Here is a 20,101-nt window from a genome sequence, read left to right as displayed (position 1 = left end):
TCAGCAAAGGCACAAAGATGACTCGCTTACTGGGAGAACAAGCGGTGTGGACGCCTGTAGAAATCTGGGTGGGAAATACAACTCACAGGCCCATCATGACTATTCCTGGGCTTCCCCGGTAGCTCAGATGATAAAGAACCTGCCTGCTGATGCAGGAGACAAGGATTCGACCCCTGGGTCAGGAAGATCTCCTGAAGGAGGGCATGGCAACCCACTCCAGTATTATTCTTGCCTGGAGAATCCCGTGGACAGAGGAGTCTGGCAGGTTACAGTCCATGGGGTGGCAAAGAGTCGGACATGACTGAGCGACTAAACAACAATGACTATTATTAGGTGGAATTTCTGTTCTCTGAATGGAAGCAGACCCCCACGCACTTGGGTAACCTCTTAGATGGAATGCCATCAGATGCTTCTTATCCAAACACTTTGAGACCATGAGACCCAGCCTCCCACCCAGGCCATGGATGGCCAGTCCAGGAACCCCTTCCCGCAGAGTCTGAGAGGCAGCTGAGTGGTCACTTCCAGGCTCAGGGAGGTGAGACTTCAGCCGGGTCCTCCAGGTGCTCCCCCCAACCCCCGGGGCAGGACACCTGCCTGGGCTTAGACCCCAGCATCAGCAGAGCTCCCGTCCCTGTGAAGCCGTAACTGAGGACTAGGATCCAGGCGTTCATGAAGAGATGAGGAAGAGATGGCAGGCAAGGCCATCTCTGCTCCCAGCTGCACCCCCAGTGATGGGGAGGGGCAGGGGTCCCAGCAGAGGCTGAACACCAGGGTTGGTGAGACCTGGAGGAGATAGCGTGCACCCCGTGGACACAAGCCCCAGACGTGGGCATGGGCTAAGCCCCTCGCTGCCCTGCGTGTCCGTCTGCGACCACGCAGAGCCAGCACCCTCGCCTGACCATTGGCCCTTCCTTCTAACTAGGCCATCTTGGGGCTTTGCAGAAGTCAGGGTCCGGGAGAATGTTCTTGATGTAATTACCGGGTCTGAGACAGAGAGTCCCTGACTTGTGAGCTGTGGTGTAACCTCAAGTCACCTGGCGTTCGTTTACGCCCTGACATCTCTAGTTGAGATGACTTTTCATCACCTCACTTTCGTTTACGCTCTGCTGACCTTTCATCAGCTCCCTTCTAGTGGGACTTTGTGTTCTAATCTGTCACCACTCCTGAGACTCTACCGGGATCATGTCAAATGATCCAATGCTGATTGATCCACATCAATGTCAAACATTAAATGCTCGCGTCTCGTGGCACAGGCCTTGGAGACCAATGCCTAGACCCATGCATAGGACTTTTCAGGAAAGTGATGCGCAGTAACGGGCCTCTCTCTGTGTTTGCATGAACCAGTGAACTCCGGGGACGGCATCGACTACAGCCAGCAGAAGCGGGAGAACGTCGGCGACTTGATCCAGGAGACGCTGGAGGCCTTCGAGCGCTACGGTGGCGAAGACGCCTTCATCAACATCAAGTACATGGTCCCCACCTACGAGTCGTGCTTGCTGAACTAGCGGGGAGGCAGCTGGGCTGGGCGGAGGGGGTGCTCCCCGGGGTCCTCCCCGCCACCCGTCTCTGCCGCTGCTAGCATCTCCTTTTCCGCGACTTCGGCCGCTCAGTGCCTCCACAGCTGCCCAAATAGCGGCTCATGGGCCCTCGGATTGTTAGCCCTGTTGAGAGCAAGGCTTTCCCATACATAAATAGTGCCTGTTTCTTAGATTACAATAGTGTACTGTGCTTATTTGTTCCAGGAGAAGAATCGCTTCTTTATCCAGTTCGGAAAGAAAGCAGGAGTCCGAGTTAAACCTTTGGTTGTATGGACAATAAAACTATGATTTTCGTACGCAATTCAGCAATTGTGTCTGCCTGCCCCGAGGGTGATGTCAGAGGTTGGAAGGGGAGCATTTAGGCCGACTACTTAATAGGTGTTGGTCGTGGACCCGGGAGCCTATTCAGCAGCACCTCCCCAGCAGCTGTGTAGAACAGTGTACTCTGACACACAATGAAACAGCGGGATCTATGCCCCCGTTACTGGGGGACGGTTTCCAGCGAGTCCTGAACCTCGGCTATAAACATAACTGATGCTTCTGGCCCATCGGAACCTGCAGGGCTTCCCAGCTTATACTGGGGGAGGGGGGCCCAGGGGAGGGGGGTGGGCCGGGTATGAAATTCCACATGGCACACGTGATTTGTTTAAAACGCTAGCTTGCTTCCTTGTCCCTCATAGTGTGACATCTGCACCCCAGGACCCCGGTGTAACTGACAACACGCCACCTGGCAGGCAGTTTGGGGCGTTTCATCATTTTTGAAGATGACTTGGGTGCATCGTAGTGATTGCCCCTGGAAACAAACCAAGTCCTTTTCCTCTGCAGTTCTCCTCCCGCTGGTGGGTTGGGTGGGTTCCCATAGCACCTCTTGCTGAGTCTGATGGCACTGTTTGGGAGTTTTATTTAAAAAAAAGAAAAAGATTTTAAAAAAAAGGTATGCACTGCTTCATTCAACTGAGAAAGTGAAAAGGTGCCCAAAGAGAAGCGTGAGTGTAAGGTGCCCCAACAAGGGCCTGCAGGGTGCGGGACGCTCAGCTCGGAAAGCTTCGGGGCGAGGGACCCCAATTCTGCGCACTTGCAAGCTGCCGTGGCTGCCGGCGGTGCGGGCCAGGAGGGTCTCGGCCTGCAGTGAAAGCAGCTCCGGCACAGAAGGGAGGAATTGAAATGTGTCCCCGGGGAAGTGAGCCCTGGCCTCCGGGATGTTGTCCATAATTATCGAAGACACAAGTGTCCAGAGGCGAACCCCGAGTTTGAAAACTGGTTCATTATTCATCTTCCTCGGTGCCAGGCTCTGCATATGAAATCTAACATCTGAGTAGCTACCCCCTAGTTCCCGAAGCATTTTTTTTTTTTTTTTTTTAGGAAAAATGGAGATGCGTGACTGGGTAAGACAAATTGGCTTTCGGGTATGATATCAATACTTTGAAAAGACAGAGCTAGAAGCAGACACGAGAGATTAAGACAGGTTTTTCTCCAAACTACAGTGTTCCACTGTACCCATCAGCTGTCTCCCTGGCATCAGCGAGGTGTTCGAAGTGACCCCTGAGTCCCTGATACTGTCAGTCAGAAGGATACCGCTGTCGGTGCCCTTGAATGTTCCTGCCAGAATTTCCTCCACGGCTTCATCAGGACTCGGGGACCAGCCTACTGTCTCACTCTCTCTCCTGCTTGCGAAAACCACCTGGTGTAGAAGCATGGAGACCTGCCAGCCTCTGAGCCCAGAGCCCTAACTCTGGCGTGAAATTAAAACATTGAGGTTCCTTTCCCAGCTCTCTGACTCTTATTAGCTGTGCCGCCTCGAGCACGTAATTTAACTTCTCTGAGTCTCCAGTTTCCTCGGCTGTAGTGTGGAGATTACTCCTACCTGCAGGACGGTTGTAAGAACTAGAGGTGATCTTGCTGAAATACCTAGTGTAGTTTCTTATACTTGTTGGTCTTTACTGCAAAGAAACAAGGCATGAATAATGACCAACTTCCATCCCAGCAAAGCAATATGTAACTTGGAAAATCCTCAGATGATATGGGGCCTCCTAGAAGGCAATGGTGAGCTCTTTGTCATGAGAAAATAATTTTGCAGAAAACCAAAGCAACTACAGAGATGGCACAATGCTCTCTGGAGATTGTTTTGAATGCATTGTTTTGTGAGTATAGAACCAGGAATGGCTGCTTTTTCTGTCTTCTCGACCCCGGGTGGCGTCTCCCTGTCTGTAGGGACACACAGAGGAAAAGAGCGGGTGGGGGTGAAGGGGGAGAGAGCCCCAGGTACCCCGGGATGTGCCCCCCCCTCGTGGTCAGCCCAGGTTGATAGGTGCCTGAAGGCATCTCACTCCACGTGAGCAGGCGGCAGGGCTCAGAGCTCAGAAATCCCTGAGCAAAGGCCCTGGATGGGCTGCTAAACTCGGGGAGCATGGGAGGAGCCCACCAGAAAGGGAAACCAAGCCCAGCTGGAGGAAAGATGCTCACGAGCGAGGAGACGGAGGCGGCCCAGAATGAGGACTTCCGACGTCTGCACAAACGTCAAAGACCATGGAAGGTGGGAAGCCCAGGGCCGCCGGCAGCTTCTCAGATGGGTTGACAGTTCATCTGTTGAAGAAAGACGCTGCCTTGAACGCTGGGCCTCCTGACCATTCAGAAGACCAGGAGCTGGAAGGGGAAGCCGGAGTGGAAGTGTCCGAGGTAGAGCACACCTCTTGGAAGAAGTCAGTCCATGGGGTCACTGATGCCTTCCAGAGGGAGGCTTCATCAAGGCTGGCAGGATAACCAGGCTGCCACCTGAGAGCTCTCTCCCTCCCCAGCTTATCATCCTGTCCATCAGAAACAGCCTGGAGGCTGGATGGGTGGAGCCACGTGGGGCGCAGGGGAGGTCCCTGGTGGACCAGGCCCCTCACGGGTGCAGGTCTGAGTTATTACACCGCTGGACCTGCTGAGACAGACATCAGGGTTCGCAGAAGCCCACTGCCCCCTGCTAGTCGCCTCTGTGGGCACACCCTCATCTTGGAGGGAGGCTCCCCACGCCAACCCCCGCTTGCTATATGGTACAAACAGCACGTCATCTTATGGCCCAACTCTATCTGGAAACATCAGACAGAAATTCACAGTTTGAAAATCCTGCGGAATGGTTGCCTGCTTGGAGAACATGGTCTTCAAAGCTGAAGTTTTCTCATGCAAACAAGCCTCAGGCTTTTTCACGGTTTGCTTACACGCGATCTAGAAATGGGAGGTGTTCTGGTACGGGCGGAAGGACGTCCCAGAACACTGTCATTTAGAGAAGCCGAAACCAAGTCCTCCTACTTCAGTACCCACCACATCGCTTACTTCTCGGGCTACTCTGAGACGTTCATCACCAGCCTTTTATAAGCAGAAGCTGGGAAGCTGGAAGACCACTTTGAAAGAAGTAATAAACCTGGGGAAATATTCCGTGAACATTTTTCAAATCATAAATTCCTACTCTCTGAAGGGATTTAAAATGGAGTTAGAAAACCTCAAATGCTTCCAAAACAATTCTACCCAGGAAAGCATCCCTCTTCTAGAAATGTACCAGTGGACCAGTTTTTTTTTTTTCCCCAATATTCCTTCCCACTTTTTTTTTTTTTTTTTTTTTTTCAGTGGGTTTTGTCATACATTGATATGAATCAGCCATAGAGTTACACGTATTCCCCATCCCGGTCCCCCATCCCACCTCCCTCTCCACCCGATTCCTCTGGGTCTTCCCAGCCCACCAGGCCCCAGCACTTGACTCATGCATCCCACCTGGGCTGGTGGTCTGTTTCACCATAGATAATATACATGCTATTCTTTCGAAACATCCCAGTGGACCAGTTTTTAAAAGTTCTCTTTTGAAAACAAGAAACTTCGAGACCTAAGCTAGAAATGACCATGCTTCTTCCTTCCACTCAGACCAAGACAATCCGTGTTCACAGTTCAAATATTCGGGGTCTGGAAGGCTCTCCCCCAACACACACCCTGCAGGCCGGCAGTGCCCCAGCCAGGAAGAGCCACTCGGGGGGTGACCGACCCCAGCTTCCCCCTCACCCCACTCAGCCCCTCTTACTGCCCGCCCAGAGGCTCTCACAGAACCACCTTCTTCATAAGATCCAGGAGGAAGGGCTTTCCTGAGCTCCAACAACTTTTATTCTTTCTTTTAAAATAAGAGATATTTTGTTTATTCCAATAATGAGACATTGGAAGTGAGTTAAATACCCAGTTACTCTGTGCACTGGACCCAGCATTTCCTAGCCCTGATAATGAGCTGAGGAGGAAAGTCCATTTTGAAGTGGGAACTGCCAACCACTCTACTAGGCTTATTTGTAATCAGGGTGTCTTAATGCACCTGGTCCCATCACTTCATGGCAAATAGATGGGGAGAATGTGGAAGCAGTGACAGACTTTATTTTCTTGGGCTCCAAAATCACTGCTGATGGTGAGTGCGGCCATGGAATTAAAAGATGCTTGCTCCTTGGAAGGAAAGCTATGACAAAACTAGACAGTATATTAAAAAGCAGAGACATCACTTTGCCAACAAAGGTCCGAATAGTCAAAGCTATGGCTTTTCCAGTGGTCATGTATGGATGTGAGAGTTGGACCATAAAGAAGGCTGAGCATCAAAGAACTGATGCTTTCGAATTGTGGTGCTGGAGAAGACTCCTGAGAGTCCCTCGGACTGCAAGGAGATGAAACCAGTCCATCCTAAAGGAAATCAACCCCAAATATTCATTGCAAGGACTGATGCTGAAACTGAAGCTCCAATATTTTGGCCACCTGATGCGAAGAATTGACTCAGTGGAAAAGACCCTGATGCTGGGAAAGATTGAGGGAAGAGAAGAAGAGGGCAGCAGAGATGGTTGGATGGCATCACCAACTCGATGGACATGAGTTTGACCAAACTCCAAGAGATAGTGAAGGACAGGGAAGCCTGGCGTGCTGCACTTCATGGGGTCACAAAGAGTTGAACATGACTTAGAGACTTAATAACAAGAACAATTCAAAAGATACTCTAAGCATCCTCTCTGCTCTGCAGTGGGGGGAAAATAGTAGTACTTGGCTTAATCAAGAACACTTTCCTGCAGGAAAATGTATATTGCTGTGGAATCTGATTTATCTCCCATCATCTCTGAGTCTTTTGCTGGCTTCACAGTGTGAGCACGTGGAAGCTGATCGGAGATCCAGAGCACCAGCGGGGTGTCCCGACCCCGCTGACTCCTGCTTTGCTTCTGGGAAACCCCACCAATAACAACAGTTTGCGCAGACGCTGATGTTAAAGGGGAACATAGGCGCCGTAACTACCATGAGTCAGCTCGGGCGTGGGCTCCTCGAGAAGGAAGGACTCTATTACTTCTGCCCGCATGAAGCTGTCTGCTGGGATCTCAACTCTGGTGCAGTGTGCGTCTCCGGACAAGTTCTCCGGCCATGAGCCGGCTCTCCCATCACCGGTGAAGGATGTAGACTGACGTGTGGCGGAAGGAGCTCTTTGCACGTCGGTTCATTAGCCTTTCTCTGTTTCGGGGTTGATTTTTGCCTCCTCTGGTGGGAAATGTTTTTGAGGCATTTGGATACTTTGTTTTTCCTTTGCGGAATTCCTGTAAGTTTCAATCTGACCGAAAAGATTTGTTCTATTCCTGCGCTTGGTAAGTCTCAAAAATGTATTACGTCCTTTTCTTTTTTATGTAGAAAGTGTTGAAAAGTAGCCCCTCATCGTGCCTTCAGAGTCTGTTGCAGCGGCCGCATCCTCCACTCAGGTAACTGCAGGCGGCCCGCAGCGTTTCCATGGTGATTTCAGGGCAACTTTGGGTGTTCCGATCCCGTGGATGTGCCAGCGGACATGGGCTTTGGCACGGCTTCGCTCAAAGGTAAACCTAAAGGTAAAAGTAAGAGACAGCAGCGCCCCCATAAAGAGCAGGAAAAGAGGGTGTGTGCCGAGTCCCCGCCTGGTGACGGGCCCAGGGAGATGGAGAGAGTTCCCTTAGAGGATGGGGGGCTGGTGGGTGCTCGGCCCGCCGCGCCCCTGCCTGACCCCCGACCGGCCGAGGACCGGGGTCCGGCCTCCATCGCCTCCAGCCCCAGGGCCCCGGATGCCGTCTGCAAGCCCCCAGGTCCCCAGTTTAGTCCCGACCTCCTCAAATGTGCACGGGATGCTCCGCTTGGATGTCCAAAGGCTTCCGAGACCAAACCCCCAGTTCCCTGCACCCCTGGTCCACGTCAGGGGAGCCAGACAGGTCACTGGGAGCCCCTCCCGTCAGAGGGGTGTCCCCTGTGGGGAACACCAGCCACAGATAGGCCCAGGTGTCTGTTTAAACCCACGGCCTCCAGGCGGCTGAACGGAAGCGGCCTGAGTGTCCCGACTCCGCTGACCCCCAGAGTCGCCCCCTCGCCCTAGCATGGAGGTTCTCAGAGCGGGCTCCCTGGTCCAGCAACCGCAGCCTCGCCGGGGACCTGGAAGAGTGCAGCTCCTCCGGCCCTGGGCAGACCTGCTGAATGGACGCTCCGGGGTGATGTCCAGCGTCCCTGTTTGAACAAGTGCTCCCGGTACCAGAGGTCTGGGAGCCCATGTTCCGAACCAAGGTCTCTGCTGGAACGTTGATTCCTCTCTTCCCAAAGGCAAGGGTCAAAGTCGGTGGTCTGTGAGTGGGGTCTCCACAGCCCTGCGTTCAAGCCAGGCCACTCTTGCTGTTTTCTGCGGAGCAGAAGGGTTCTTTGGGGCTTTTAAGAATAATATGAAAGCTTCAACCCTAGTCGGGAAGCTAACTAAATTGTCCTTAGTCTAGAGAACGAATAATAGGTATACCTTAGAAAAATACGGTTTCAATCAATCAGATACAAAACCAACAGGAAAAACCTGTCGTTTTTGCTTCAAGTATTATGGGCGGTGGGGGGGGGGGGAGGGGGGGTAAGCTTAAAAAGTCTCACTGTTCAAGAAAACACTTCCAAATATTTGATGTAGTGTCATCTTTACATTTGAAACTGTTTTTAAAAATGGAATCACATATTAATACAAAAAGGGAAGTTTCTTGTGAACTGCTCAAAATTTAGAGAATTAGGATCAACTGTTATAAAACATGGTGTGTGTGATTTTCCTCAGTAAACACCCTCGCTGAAGTGAGGTTCTGAATCAACATTGTTTCCATGGCCCCAGGTTTCAGGCTGTGTGGGTTGGTGACAGCCACCTACAGCTGAAACTATGTCCACACACAGCACAACCCCTGAGTGTCACTTGATTCAATTAAATGTATAATAGCGCTATTCTAGAGCCAGGGCTTTAAATGGCCTTTTTGTCTCCTCCCTCGTACATCTGGGCAGTGAACACTACATTAAAATGCAGCAAGAAAAACGTCCCATGAAGAACTTTATTGACAAAAAGGTAAAATTTTAATAACCCTTCAGTAGGCTCCATTCAAGAGAGGGAGCTATGTGGGTAGGATTTTACAGTTCTCATAGGAATCCTCCGTATTGAAAGAATGTTTTCAGTTTAGAAGGAACTCGACTGCAAAGCATTCCTGAACTGTGACCATCTCTGCCTTAAATGTAATATATTTGGTGGATCTTTGTTTGCTGAGCGAGGAATAAACCCGCTGAAGTGATTTCCCCCTTCACAACAAAAATGACCCAAACATCGAAATTGATGAAAACGCTTTATTGAGAGGTAATAGAGCCTTCTGGTCTTGCCCGGCTAGCTAATAACGTCACCGCCAAGCAAAGGCCACATAGCTGACAAATACCACAGCGCCTCACAAGAGGTCAGAGTCCCGGCTGAATAACGTCTTTCTCTGGAAAATCTATCAGAACCTACAAAGCAGTTACGGCCCAGAGACGGCCTCCTGTCCCCCAGTGAGAGGGGCCCCCATGAGGCTCCCCCTACTCCAGGGGGTGTCGTGGGCCTCAACGGAATAACGCCTGTGAACACGGGAGAGTCATACCCACTGCTCTCTCGGAAGATCGAATATTGCACTTTTCCCCAAAGGACGTAAAATCTGAATCCTAATAAGCAGGACAGGATCTCAGGGGCTTTGTGACACTGCTGGGCTGTGGTGAAAAAAAAGAAGGTGTCCTGGGTGGGTGTACCAACAGTCTAGACTGGCTTGAAAAGGAGATCCAATTCCAATCTAACCAGTAAAATTATGTCCAGGGAGGGGAGCGGGGTGGGAGAGATTTGCCAACACAGTGAGTTGGCATTCAACTTCAATTCAGGTCAAAGTGTGTTAGTCGCTCAGTCGTGTCTGACTCTTTGTGACTCCATGGACGGTAGCCCTCCAGGCTCCTCAGTCCATGGGGTTTCCCAGGCAAGAATGCTGGAGTGCGTTACCATTCCCCTTCTCCAGAAGAGTCTTCCCAACCCAGGGATCGAACCTGGGTCTCCTGCATTGCAGTGGATTCTTTACCACCGGAGCCAAGGCCACGGTTTAACTTGCAGGTCACCACCCCCCTCTAGATGGTGTTGACCTTCCAAGACAACCTTCTGAGCCTGTTTCCGCATTTGAAAGACTACTTCTGAGGGTACTGAGAGGATTAAACGAGGTATCTTGTGACAGTCACTTAAAACTGTGCCTGAGACTTAATCTTTCAATGGAAGGACTCCAGAACATATAAGCGTGGATATAAACACAGAACAAATAATTTGCGTACAAATCTGTGCACTGAAATCCCAGACACACCCATCTCAGAGCGGGTGTCCATCCGGAGCACGCCCGTCAGCCCTGTGTTCCTGGGATACAGTGTGGTTTTCAGTGCGATGTGGGACTCGCATCCCTGAACAGAGAGAGATGCTCCGCAGGGAGAAGCCTGTTCGCTTCTGGCTGAAAAGACGGAGGCTACCCCTCATCTCCCCACACTTCACACCTGGGCAGTGATCTGGGCTGTTACTCCAGGAGTCCAGGCAGCGTTTATTTGCAGCCACAGTGAGCACAAACTCTGTGGCACCAACGTGTTTCTTCAGCATCTTATTCGCGAAAATGTCCACTCCGCGCCACTGCCCTGCAAAAACGTGTGTCCCCCATTTGTGCACAAACACGCGTCTCCCAGCCCTCCTCCCGACCGCGTCGTATCACCTTCTCTGCGTCTCCACGTCCTTACATCACGCGCTTCTCCAGGGACCTTTCAGGCCCTCCTGGTCTTAGAGACCCGGTGCACAGTCACTGGTTGGACCAACACTTCCAGTTTCCTGAGAACCACAATCTCCACCCCCCCCCCCCCAATCTCAGCAGGGCTGCCAGAAGCGTGTGGAGGATGCCAGGCCTGCTCTGCACGGCTGGTGGGAGAAAACAAGATCCTGCCCTGCAGACGAAGGTCTGGGTCCACAGCCGCAGTCCTGCCTGCCTAGGGGTGTCCGCTCCCTTCTCTTCGGAACCGACAAGCATAGCCAAGGTTTGGAAGCAACCCAGGTGTCCACGGATCACGGATGGATAAAGATGGTGCAGTTTACATGCACAACAGCTACAAAAAGAATGACACCTTGTCATTTGTGGCAGCAGAGATGGGTCTGGAGAGCATTATACTAGGCAAAATAAGTCAGAGGAAAACAAGCGCCATGTAATTTCACCCTGTGTGTGGAATCTGAAAAAGAAAACAAAACGGGAAGACTCACAGTTACAGAGGAAGGGATGGATTAAATAGATGAAGGCTCTTTAGAGGGACAGACTCCCAGCTCTAAGAGAAATCAGTCACAAGATGTAAGGTACTGCACAAGGAATGGAGTCAGTGATACTGTTAACAACGTGTGTGGTGATGGATGGTAACTGGTCTTACTGTGCTGATCACCTCATAATGTAGAAAAGTGTCAAATCACTGTGTTGTATACCTGAAACTAATATGTTGTTGCATGTTCATCATAATTCAGTTCTAAAAAGGGGGGAGGGGTTCAGCGAGGACGAGGGCTGGCCCAGAGTGGGTTCCCATACCGAGTGGGAAGTTGGCCCACAGAAACTCCCACGTCCCTGGCAACCCTCCTGTTCTGCGTCCATGGGATACAATCAAACCTTCGAGAAGCCAGGAAAGCTGTGAAGAACAGTTTGTGCAAAGGTCAGAGCGCAGAGGTGGAGGAGGTCTCCACAGCCCCCTCTGATGCTGGTACTTCGCATCCCGCCCTGGTTCCCCTTCCATCTGCCCCAGATGCCAGCGTGCCCAGGGCTCTGGCGAGGCTCAGGCTGGGACACACCCTGATGGGGTCACAGCCTGCCTTCCATCCCTTTTCTGTCCTCCCCTTTCCAGGCAGCACGTGGGGCCCGCCCTGAGCAGGGACCTCAGGGACCAGCATTTCAGCTCCTCTGCCAAGAGCTCTGGCCACAAAACGGAAGCCCCTGGGCCTCCATTTCCCCTTCTGTGAAGTGGGGTCATAGGGCTGGACCTGGACCTCAAGTCCCTTGGATACCGGACTCTGGGACCCTACCCCGTGCTCCCAGGCTAGTGAATAAGGGGGGCCACAGTTACCTCCCCAGGGCTCTGGGCCACCCTGCAGGGAGCGGGGGAGCTCGTCCCCCACCGCTCCCCCAAGAGGCTGCTCAGGCCCTTCTCCTCGGGGGGAAGTGGGCCCTGGCCCAAGGTTGTGCGCGGGGCCTGGGAGAGCGCCTCCGTGCCAGCCCGCGGCCCCTCGCCAAGGCCTCTTTCACCGCGGCTCAAACGCCCGGGGCGCCAGCGGCTCCGACACTTTCCCACAGCCCCTCTCGCTGGAGCGGGTTCCCCGTGGCAGGCGCGCAAAGAGGCTTTGTCTCCCCGGAGCCGCGCGCTCCTGCCCCCGGGCTCCCTCCTCGCCCCTCTAATCCTTCCTGGCTCCGGGCGGGCAGACCCCGAGCAGCACCATCCTCTCTGCCCCGTCTACCCATCCCCCTCCGCGGGGGCCCTGGATTCTCCAACCTCTTTTCTCCGACACGTCTTAGCATATCGGAAACGGCTGCTTTGGGGGCGCTTTCCAGGTCAGGGGAGGCGGAAGCAGGCACTCTATTCTACAGGAACAGAGGGCGGTTTGAGCCCATCTCAGAAGGCGGGGGGCAGACTTTTATAAAGGGACCTCCCCGCCCCCCCACCACGGAAGACAAGGCGGGCTTCAGGAGAGCCCTCTGGGTTCTAAACTACCTTTGTAACACCGGCCATTCCCTGATCATTTAGTTTTCGCTGCAAGTGTTCTAATCCCGCAGAGGATGCGGGGTCGTCGGTCTCCCTTTCTCACGACCCTCCAGGAGCCGCCCCCTTCAGGTCCCGCAGGGCCGCAGCTGGAACACTGGACAAGGACTCTCAGCACCGCCCCCCTTTCCCCACTCCCTTTCCCATCCCAGCTTCTTTTCCTGTTTTTCTTCTCCTTTTCCTGCCCTGGGGCCTCTCCTAAGGTCCGCCGGTGACAGCCCTGGGTGTCTCGGCAAAGTCCTCCCACGGTGAGTCACTGTGAGCGCGGAACAGGTGCAGCACCTGCGGAAGGACGAGAAGAAGCTGATCAAATGGGATGGAGGTTGGCTTCCGTGTCTCCATCCCAAAGGGACGGGGAAGCTGGACCAGGGCATGAGCTTCCTGGGGGCTCCGAGCTGTCCTCTAGCTCCAAGGAACCTCTGCCAGGGCAGGTAACAAATGATACTCTCCACTGAAAGAATAAGATTCTGCCTGAAACAGAAAGAAAGCTCTTTGGTGCCTTGATTCTCCAGGAGGCAAGACTCCATCCCTAGAGGCTGTGCGTCATTTCCTCCCTCTTCTCAGCTGCAGTCTGTGCACTTCTATTCCCTCCCCCAACACACGTCAGCCGCTTTCGGCCAGAGGGGTCCTGTCAGTCCTATGATGTATCAGAACTCTCTTCAAGAACACCATACAGAGACTTCCCTGGAGGTCCAGTGGTTAAGACTCTTCACTTCCAGTGCAGGCGGTGCAGGTTCAATCCCTGGTCAGGGAACCAAGAGCCCATAAGCCACATGGTGTGGCCAAAAGAAAAAAAAAAAAAAAAAAAGAGCATCTTACACACAGCACTGGCCAGAAACCCAGAGAGTGGGAATTCGGAACAACTAGATGAAAACACATGACTTTGCTTCTTGTCAAAGATCAATTCCTATCCACCCATCTTTGATAATCGTCACTCAGAGATGAGCAAGAAATTCAATTAATGCGGTATTTACCTGTTTAACAAGTGATAGTGCCTATTAAGAAAGAGAAACATATGAATTTTTTAAAGCTATGGTCAAAAAAGTATCTCTATGAATGGTCAGTAAGAACTCAAAAGAACTTCTCATTATCATAAACCATTGGGGAAATACAAGCTGGAGCCACACTGAAACATCAGGGCAGAGCCACCAGACTGCAAAAAATAAAGAGGCTGATGACACCAGCATTCCCTTCCGCTATTGGTAGGAGGGGAAGTGCTACGCCCACTTTAACCATGACTCATTAATTTCACTCCTGGATATCTACCCAAGAGAAACGAAAACGTTTGTGCACTCAGTTACTTGCACATGAGTGTTCATAGAGCTTTATTTATCATTACAGAGAACTGGAAACAGCCCGCACGTCCATCCACAGGAGAATGGATGGACGAACTGCAGTCCGTATAACACAGCACTGCTCAGAGGAGGCAGTGAAGGGCTGACACCCGCATGACTGTGGGGGAAGCCCAACACCATGTCGAAGAGAAGAGAACATGCAGTTGATTTCATGTACGTGAAGGTCTTGCTGTTGTTCAATCACTAAGTCGCATCTGACTCTTGGCCACCCCTGGACTGCAGCACACCACGCTCCTATGTCCTTCACGATGTCCTGGAGTGTGCTCAAACTTACGTCCATTGAGTCAGTGATGCCATCCAACCATCTCATCCTCTGTCACCCTCTTCTCCTCCTACCCTCACTCTTTCCCAGCATCAGGGTCTTTTCCAACTAATCGACACTCTCCACCAGGTGGCCAAAGTGTTGGAGCTTCACCATCAGTCCTTCCAATGAACATTCAGGGTCGATTTCCTTTTAAGATTAATTGCTTTGATCTCCTTGCTGTCCAAGGACACTCTCAAGAGTCTTCTCCAGCACCACAACTCTAAAGCATCAATTCTTCAGCTGTGAAGGTCTAGAATAAGCAAAATAATCTAAAGCAGGAAAAGCTGAAACAGTTACCTCTGTTTGGACCAGGAGTAACTGGAAAGGGGCACTCAGGAAATTTATGGGTGATGGAAACGGTCTATATCTTAACAGAGATTAACAAGTGTATGAATGTGTCAAAAGACCAGTCAATATACACACAAAAATCTATGATTCATTGTACATTGCTTCTCTTTAAAAAACAAAAACTGTAAAATGCTGGAGAGAAAGGGCCGTGTCCTTCTGGAATGATCTGGGAGGGAGACCAGGACCCAGCCAGGCCCCCACACCACACCACAGGGAGATGTGTGGCCCAGCAAGGGGCCCAGGTCTGGTGGGAAAGCACACCCCCATCACCCCCAGTCAGTAGACTCAGTCTCGGAATCCCAGGGCAGGCCTTCTTAGAACTCGAAGTCCTGAGACTGGCGGCATCCCCAGAGGGCAGCGATGAGGGCGGCTCTGTGGGCCCACCACACTTCCTCTCCCTGCACCAGCTGCCACCAGACAGCCAGGGCTCCTCTCTCAACTACCAGAAACTTTCAAGTTGCAAAAACCCCAGAGTCATCAGATGCACCCTCCCACACAGTGCAGGAACCCCCAGGCACCGCCCCACGCCTGGCGAGGCCTGACCTGACCTGGGTCGGGTCGACCAGATGTTCCATGTCATCTGATGGGAGATACTTAAAAGTACCTGTAATGTTTCCTATCCAAAAATGCTTGGCTGAGTCCATCAGGGTTCTAATAGCCCCAGTTCAGAGGCAACACAGGACACAGTGGAACGAATTGCAGCTTCACAAGGAAACAACCTAACAAATCCAGGAGGCAACTATTATGCAGCATAATCGGCCAAAATAAGTTGATGTCGGGAAAAATGGACAGTTATGGATTAAAGAGACCTAAGGAATGTTAACAACCAGTAAAAGCAAAAGGCCATGGCTTGGTTACTGAACAAAATTACTGTAAGTAACTCACCATTTGAACATAGACTAGGTATTGTGCGTGCGTGTGTGTGTGTGTGTGTGTGTGTGTATGTCTATGTGCTCCGTCGTATCCAACTCTTTGCCACCCCATGGACTGTAGCCCGCCAGGCTCCTCTGTCCACAAGATTCTCCAGGCAAGAATCCTGGAGTGGGTTGTCATTTCCTTTTCCAGGGCATCTTCCCAACCCCAGGAATTTCATCTTATGCACTGGCAGACAGATTCTTTACCACTGAGCCACCCGGGAAGTTCAGACTAGGTATTAGTTGAGAAGAAATTCAGTGAAATAGGAAGAGCTCATTAGATAAAGATACAAAACAGCATATTCGTTTTGTCTAACTTTATGATTTTTTTTTCATAAGGAAACCCTCTAAGATATTCACAGCAGTGATCTCTGAGCAGTAGAAATGTGACTTTTTTTGCACCTATTTTCTAAATTTCTACAACGCATATGCAGCACATCCGTTGTCAGTTGGAGTGTGTTCCCTCCAAAATTCATCCGCTGAGGTCTAGCCTTTAGATCTCAGGACCTGCCCTTACTGGGAAAGAGGACGGCTGCAGAGGTAACCCGCAGGAGGTGATGCGGGAGCAGGCTGGAGCTCACCCCGCGTCACAGGTGTCCTTGTAGACGGGGATTCGGGTGCAGGCAGAATGCGGGGCGAAGATGCAGGCAGAGGCCGGGTCCTGTCCTGCGAGCGGGGAGGCCCGCAGGCCGGGGCCAGCCCTGCCCACGCCGGGCCTCACACGCTGCCCCAGCCCCCGAGGGGCGCCCCGGCCTGCGGCGGGGCTTTGGGGCCGCAGTCACAGTCCTGCAGTGTCCCAGACCAGGAGGAAGGGCCGAAGCTCGAAGTCAAAAGCGCAAACGCAGGGCCCGGGTGGCGGGGGGCCGCCAGCCCTCTCGGTGCCAGGAGCTTCTATTTCAAGGGCACCAGGTTCCATCTTATAAACAGCTTTCCTGGCGAGAACATTCTTCCCCGCACTGCGCGGCCCGCCGGGCTCGCCCGCCCGCGGGGCTTGTGAGTCAGGCTCCTCGTGAGTCACTGTGCTCCGGAGCCGCGCGGGCGGGGGGCTGCGCTCTGGGGGCGGGGGAGCGGGGGGCTGGGGGGGGCCGGGGGACCTGGGCGTTCTCCTCCCCCTCCCCTCCCCAACTCCTGCTCCCCTCCCCCTCCCCCTCCCCGCTCCCCCTCCCCGCTCCCCCTCCCCCTCCCCAACTCCTGCTCCCCTCCCCCACCCCCGCTCCCTCCCCCCGCCCCCACTTCTCTTTCCCCCTCCCCTCCCCTCCCCTCCCCCGGCTCCCCCCCGCCCCTTCCCCTCCCCCCTCTCCTCTCAGCCACCCCCCCGTCCCCCTCCCCCGCGGCCCCCTCCCCTAATCACCTCTCCCCCCACCTCCTCCCCTTCTTCCCCCTCCCTTCCCCTCCTCCCTTATACCATCCCCCCCCCGCGTTGCCCCCCCTTCTTACCCTCCCCCCGTCTCCTCCCTCCTTCTCCCCCTCCCCGCCCCGGAGGCACCGGGAGGGGTGCTGAGCCAGCCGGTCCCGCGCCCTGGGAGGGCCGCCCACGGGCTGAGCGCGGGGTGCATTACTGTGATGAGCCGCCTCCCCTTCCCCCTCACCCCCCTCCCCGCCCCGCCCCGGAGGCTCCGGGAGGGGAGCTGAGCCAGCCGGGCCCGCCCCCGGAGGCCGCCCGCGGGCAGAGCGGGGGTCTATTACTATAATGAGCCGCCTCGCCCTCCGTCACGCGGCCCCGAGGCCGGGCCCGAAACCCGAGCCGCGGGCGCGGCGGCTCCGAAACGCTCCGGGAATAACCGGGCCGCGCTCCCCGCGCCCCGCGGAGGCCCCGGCCGCCGCTTCCGCCCGGGATCCCCGGGATCGGGACTCGGGGGGCTCACACGCTGAAATGCAATAAACGGGAACAATCGCAGGAAATGTGGCGCTCTCTCCGCCTCGCGGGCGACACGGGACCCTGCTTATCATGGTGACAAGATTTATTCAGTTGCTGCAAACTTCCAAAGACTTCCTTTCCCAAAAGAAAGGCCGGGAGGAAGGTCATGTCCTTCGGCCACCTCCCCTGAGCCAGGCGCGCAGCTGCTTCACTTCAAGCGGGTCCATCAGGCATCCCCCGCACCCCAGCTCCCCCATCGGGGCGCTGGAGACACCGATCCATCACTCGACGGGGCGGCCGAGGGAGGCGCAGGTCCCCGCGCCCGGGGACGCGCGTCCTGGTCGCCTACCCCGCCCCACCCCCCGGGGAGGGACGAGAGGGGTTAGGGGGCCCCCCCAGCGCCCTCGGTGGGGACCCAAGCCTGACACCCTCTGATGGCGACCCCCCGCCCCGGGCCTCCCTTCGCTGCCTCTTGCCCCCGCGGCCTCACAGGTCGCCAGTCTGACTTCCGTGATGGGAGGCCGTCCTTGTCACCCTCCGCCCCGGAGAAGAGCACACCCTGAGCTGCGCGTTGCGGCTCCTGGGCCCACATCCTGTCCAGCTCCTTGTCTAGGCCGCCCCGCCTGGAGCGCCTGCCCTGTCCTTCCCGGGTGACCTGGGGGAGCCCCTCAGAGCCTGCGGCCCGCCCCCTGCGCGTGGACGGGGCTAAGCTGGGGTCCCTTGCACTTCGGTGGCGCCCAGGCGACGGAGGGCACGCCCCCAGCGCGCTGGGACTGAGCCGCAGCCGAACCAGATTTGTGACAACATGGGCCCAGGCATCCTTTGGTCCTCCATCGGGCGACCCGGCCCTGGAGACTCACCCGACAGACAGACAGACAGACGGGCCCCGGAGACGCACCAGGAGCCACGGACAGCGGAGCAGCCGCGGGGAGAGCCTCGCACCAGTCCCAGCAAAGGCGGCTGGACCGGGCCTCCGCAGGCCAGGGGCTCTGAAGGCACCCAGCGGAGTGTGAGCACCGCGGTCTGAGGAGGGGGCTGTTACAGGAACCGACATACACCCGGGGCTGGTGTATTAGTTTGGGCCTGAAAACAGCACCTCCGCCTGCGGTCTGCAGGACAGGCGTGGCTCAGAGTGCGATTGTTTGTGAAGAAAAAAGTATATCAAAAGGATGAGGGATGAGGGGCTTCTCTGGTGGCTCAGCTGGTGAAGAATCTGCCTGCAATGTGGGAGACCTGGGTTCGATCCCTGGATTGGGAAGATCCCCTGGAGAAGGGAGAGGCTACCCACTCCAGTATTCTGGCCTGGAGAATTCCATGGACTGTAAAGAGTCAGACACGACTGAGCAACTTGCACTTTTCAAAGGGATGAGGGCCTTCCCTGAGAGCTATGTGAACCCACTCTGGAGAGCCTGCTTCCAGGTTTCCTCCCCAAGTTTCCTGACCACAAAGCAAGAACCAGACCCCAACAGGGAGGACATAACCGCAGGACAGCACCGAACCGACTGCCTCCCCGCAGGTCCTTGGGAGACTTAAGGGGTGGCAGAATTTGGACACAGCTTCGGAATCCTTCTCAACACGACAGGTCAGCCAGGGGAGCCCAAGATCAACCCAGTTTGCTTCACACGCTCTTGGCAAGGGGGACCCGATGGTGTCCAGCCAGCCGCCCGCTGGGTCCTCCCTCACGCACTCCTCAGGGCTGCCCCAGGCCTCTGCGCCCCCAACCCTTGGGGCTTCCACGTTCTCGCTCCCACCACCGGGCGGTGTGAGTGGCGGCCTTGCCCCTGGGAACTGCACACAGGCTATCAATACAGCCTCCTCCAAACTGGCGCCAGCGAATTTCCATGCCACCTGGGCTACTCAGAGGCATTTGAATCTGTCCATCAGTGAATCAGTCAACATCTGTGAGGACCTTCTACAGAGACCCTGAACCTCGGGAGAGGAGGGGAGAAATTCTTAACCTTCATCCGATGAGAACTGCTGCATCCTGGCAGGGGTATCTGCTACAAAAGATTCAATTAAAAGTGCCTCAAGAAGTAGTCGGGCTTCCCTCGTGGCTCAGATGGTGCAGAGTCCGCCTGCAATTCAGGAGACTCGGGTTTGATCCCTGGGTGGGGAAGATCTCCTGGAGAAGAGAAGGGAAACCCACTCCAGTATCCTTGCCTGGGGATTTCCATGGACAGAGGAGCCCAGCGGGCTACAGTCCATGGGGTCGCAAAGAGTCAGACATGACTTAATGACTAACACTTTCACTTTTAAGAATCAGACTTTTGCACTCTGTGGGAGAAGGCGAAGGTGGGATGATTTGAGAGAATAGCGTTGAAACATGTATATTACCATATGTGAAACAGATCGCCAGTCCAAGGTCCATGCATGAAGCAGGGCACTCAAAGCCGGTGCTCTGGGACAACCCTGAGGGATGCGATGGGGAGGGAGGTGGGAAGGGGCTTCAGGATGGGGGAAAGATGTGCACCCGTGGCTGATTCATGTCAATGTATGGCAAATACTACAATATTGTAAAGTAATTAGCCTCCAACTAAAATAAATCAATTTTCTAAAAAAAGAAATAGGACTCATGTTGTCTCATGTCGCAAGTGTAGAGTCAACTCTTCAGGGCCAGTGAAGGCCTTGCTCAGGTGCCCCCAACTCCCTGCACTGCCTCCATCGCATAAGCTGCCCGG

The 20,101-nt window shown here is 54.2% G+C and overlaps 1 protein-coding gene across 1 annotated transcript in view; it reads left to right on the top strand.

The window, feature by feature from the left end:
- Window positions 1-1,677, top strand: part of PACRG (parkin coregulated) — a 504,324-nt gene extending 502,647 nt beyond the window's left edge. The window contains exon 5 of the mRNA XM_065927732.1: window positions 1,345-1,677. Coding sequence (XP_065783804.1) covers window positions 1,345-1,505 — 161 coding nt within the window. The 3' untranslated portion in view covers window positions 1,506-1,677. The remainder of the gene's footprint in view (window positions 1-1,344) is intronic.
- The last annotated feature ends 18,424 nt before the right edge of the window (window positions 1,678-20,101 follow it).

Source organism: Muntiacus reevesi, chromosome 3, assembly GCF_963930625.1.
Source record: "Muntiacus reevesi chromosome 3, mMunRee1.1, whole genome shotgun sequence".
Classification (NCBI taxonomy): domain Eukaryota; kingdom Metazoa; phylum Chordata; class Mammalia; order Artiodactyla; family Cervidae; genus Muntiacus; species Muntiacus reevesi.
Note: the sequence above shows the minus strand (reverse complement) of the source record. Positions and strands in the feature narration are given on the sequence as shown.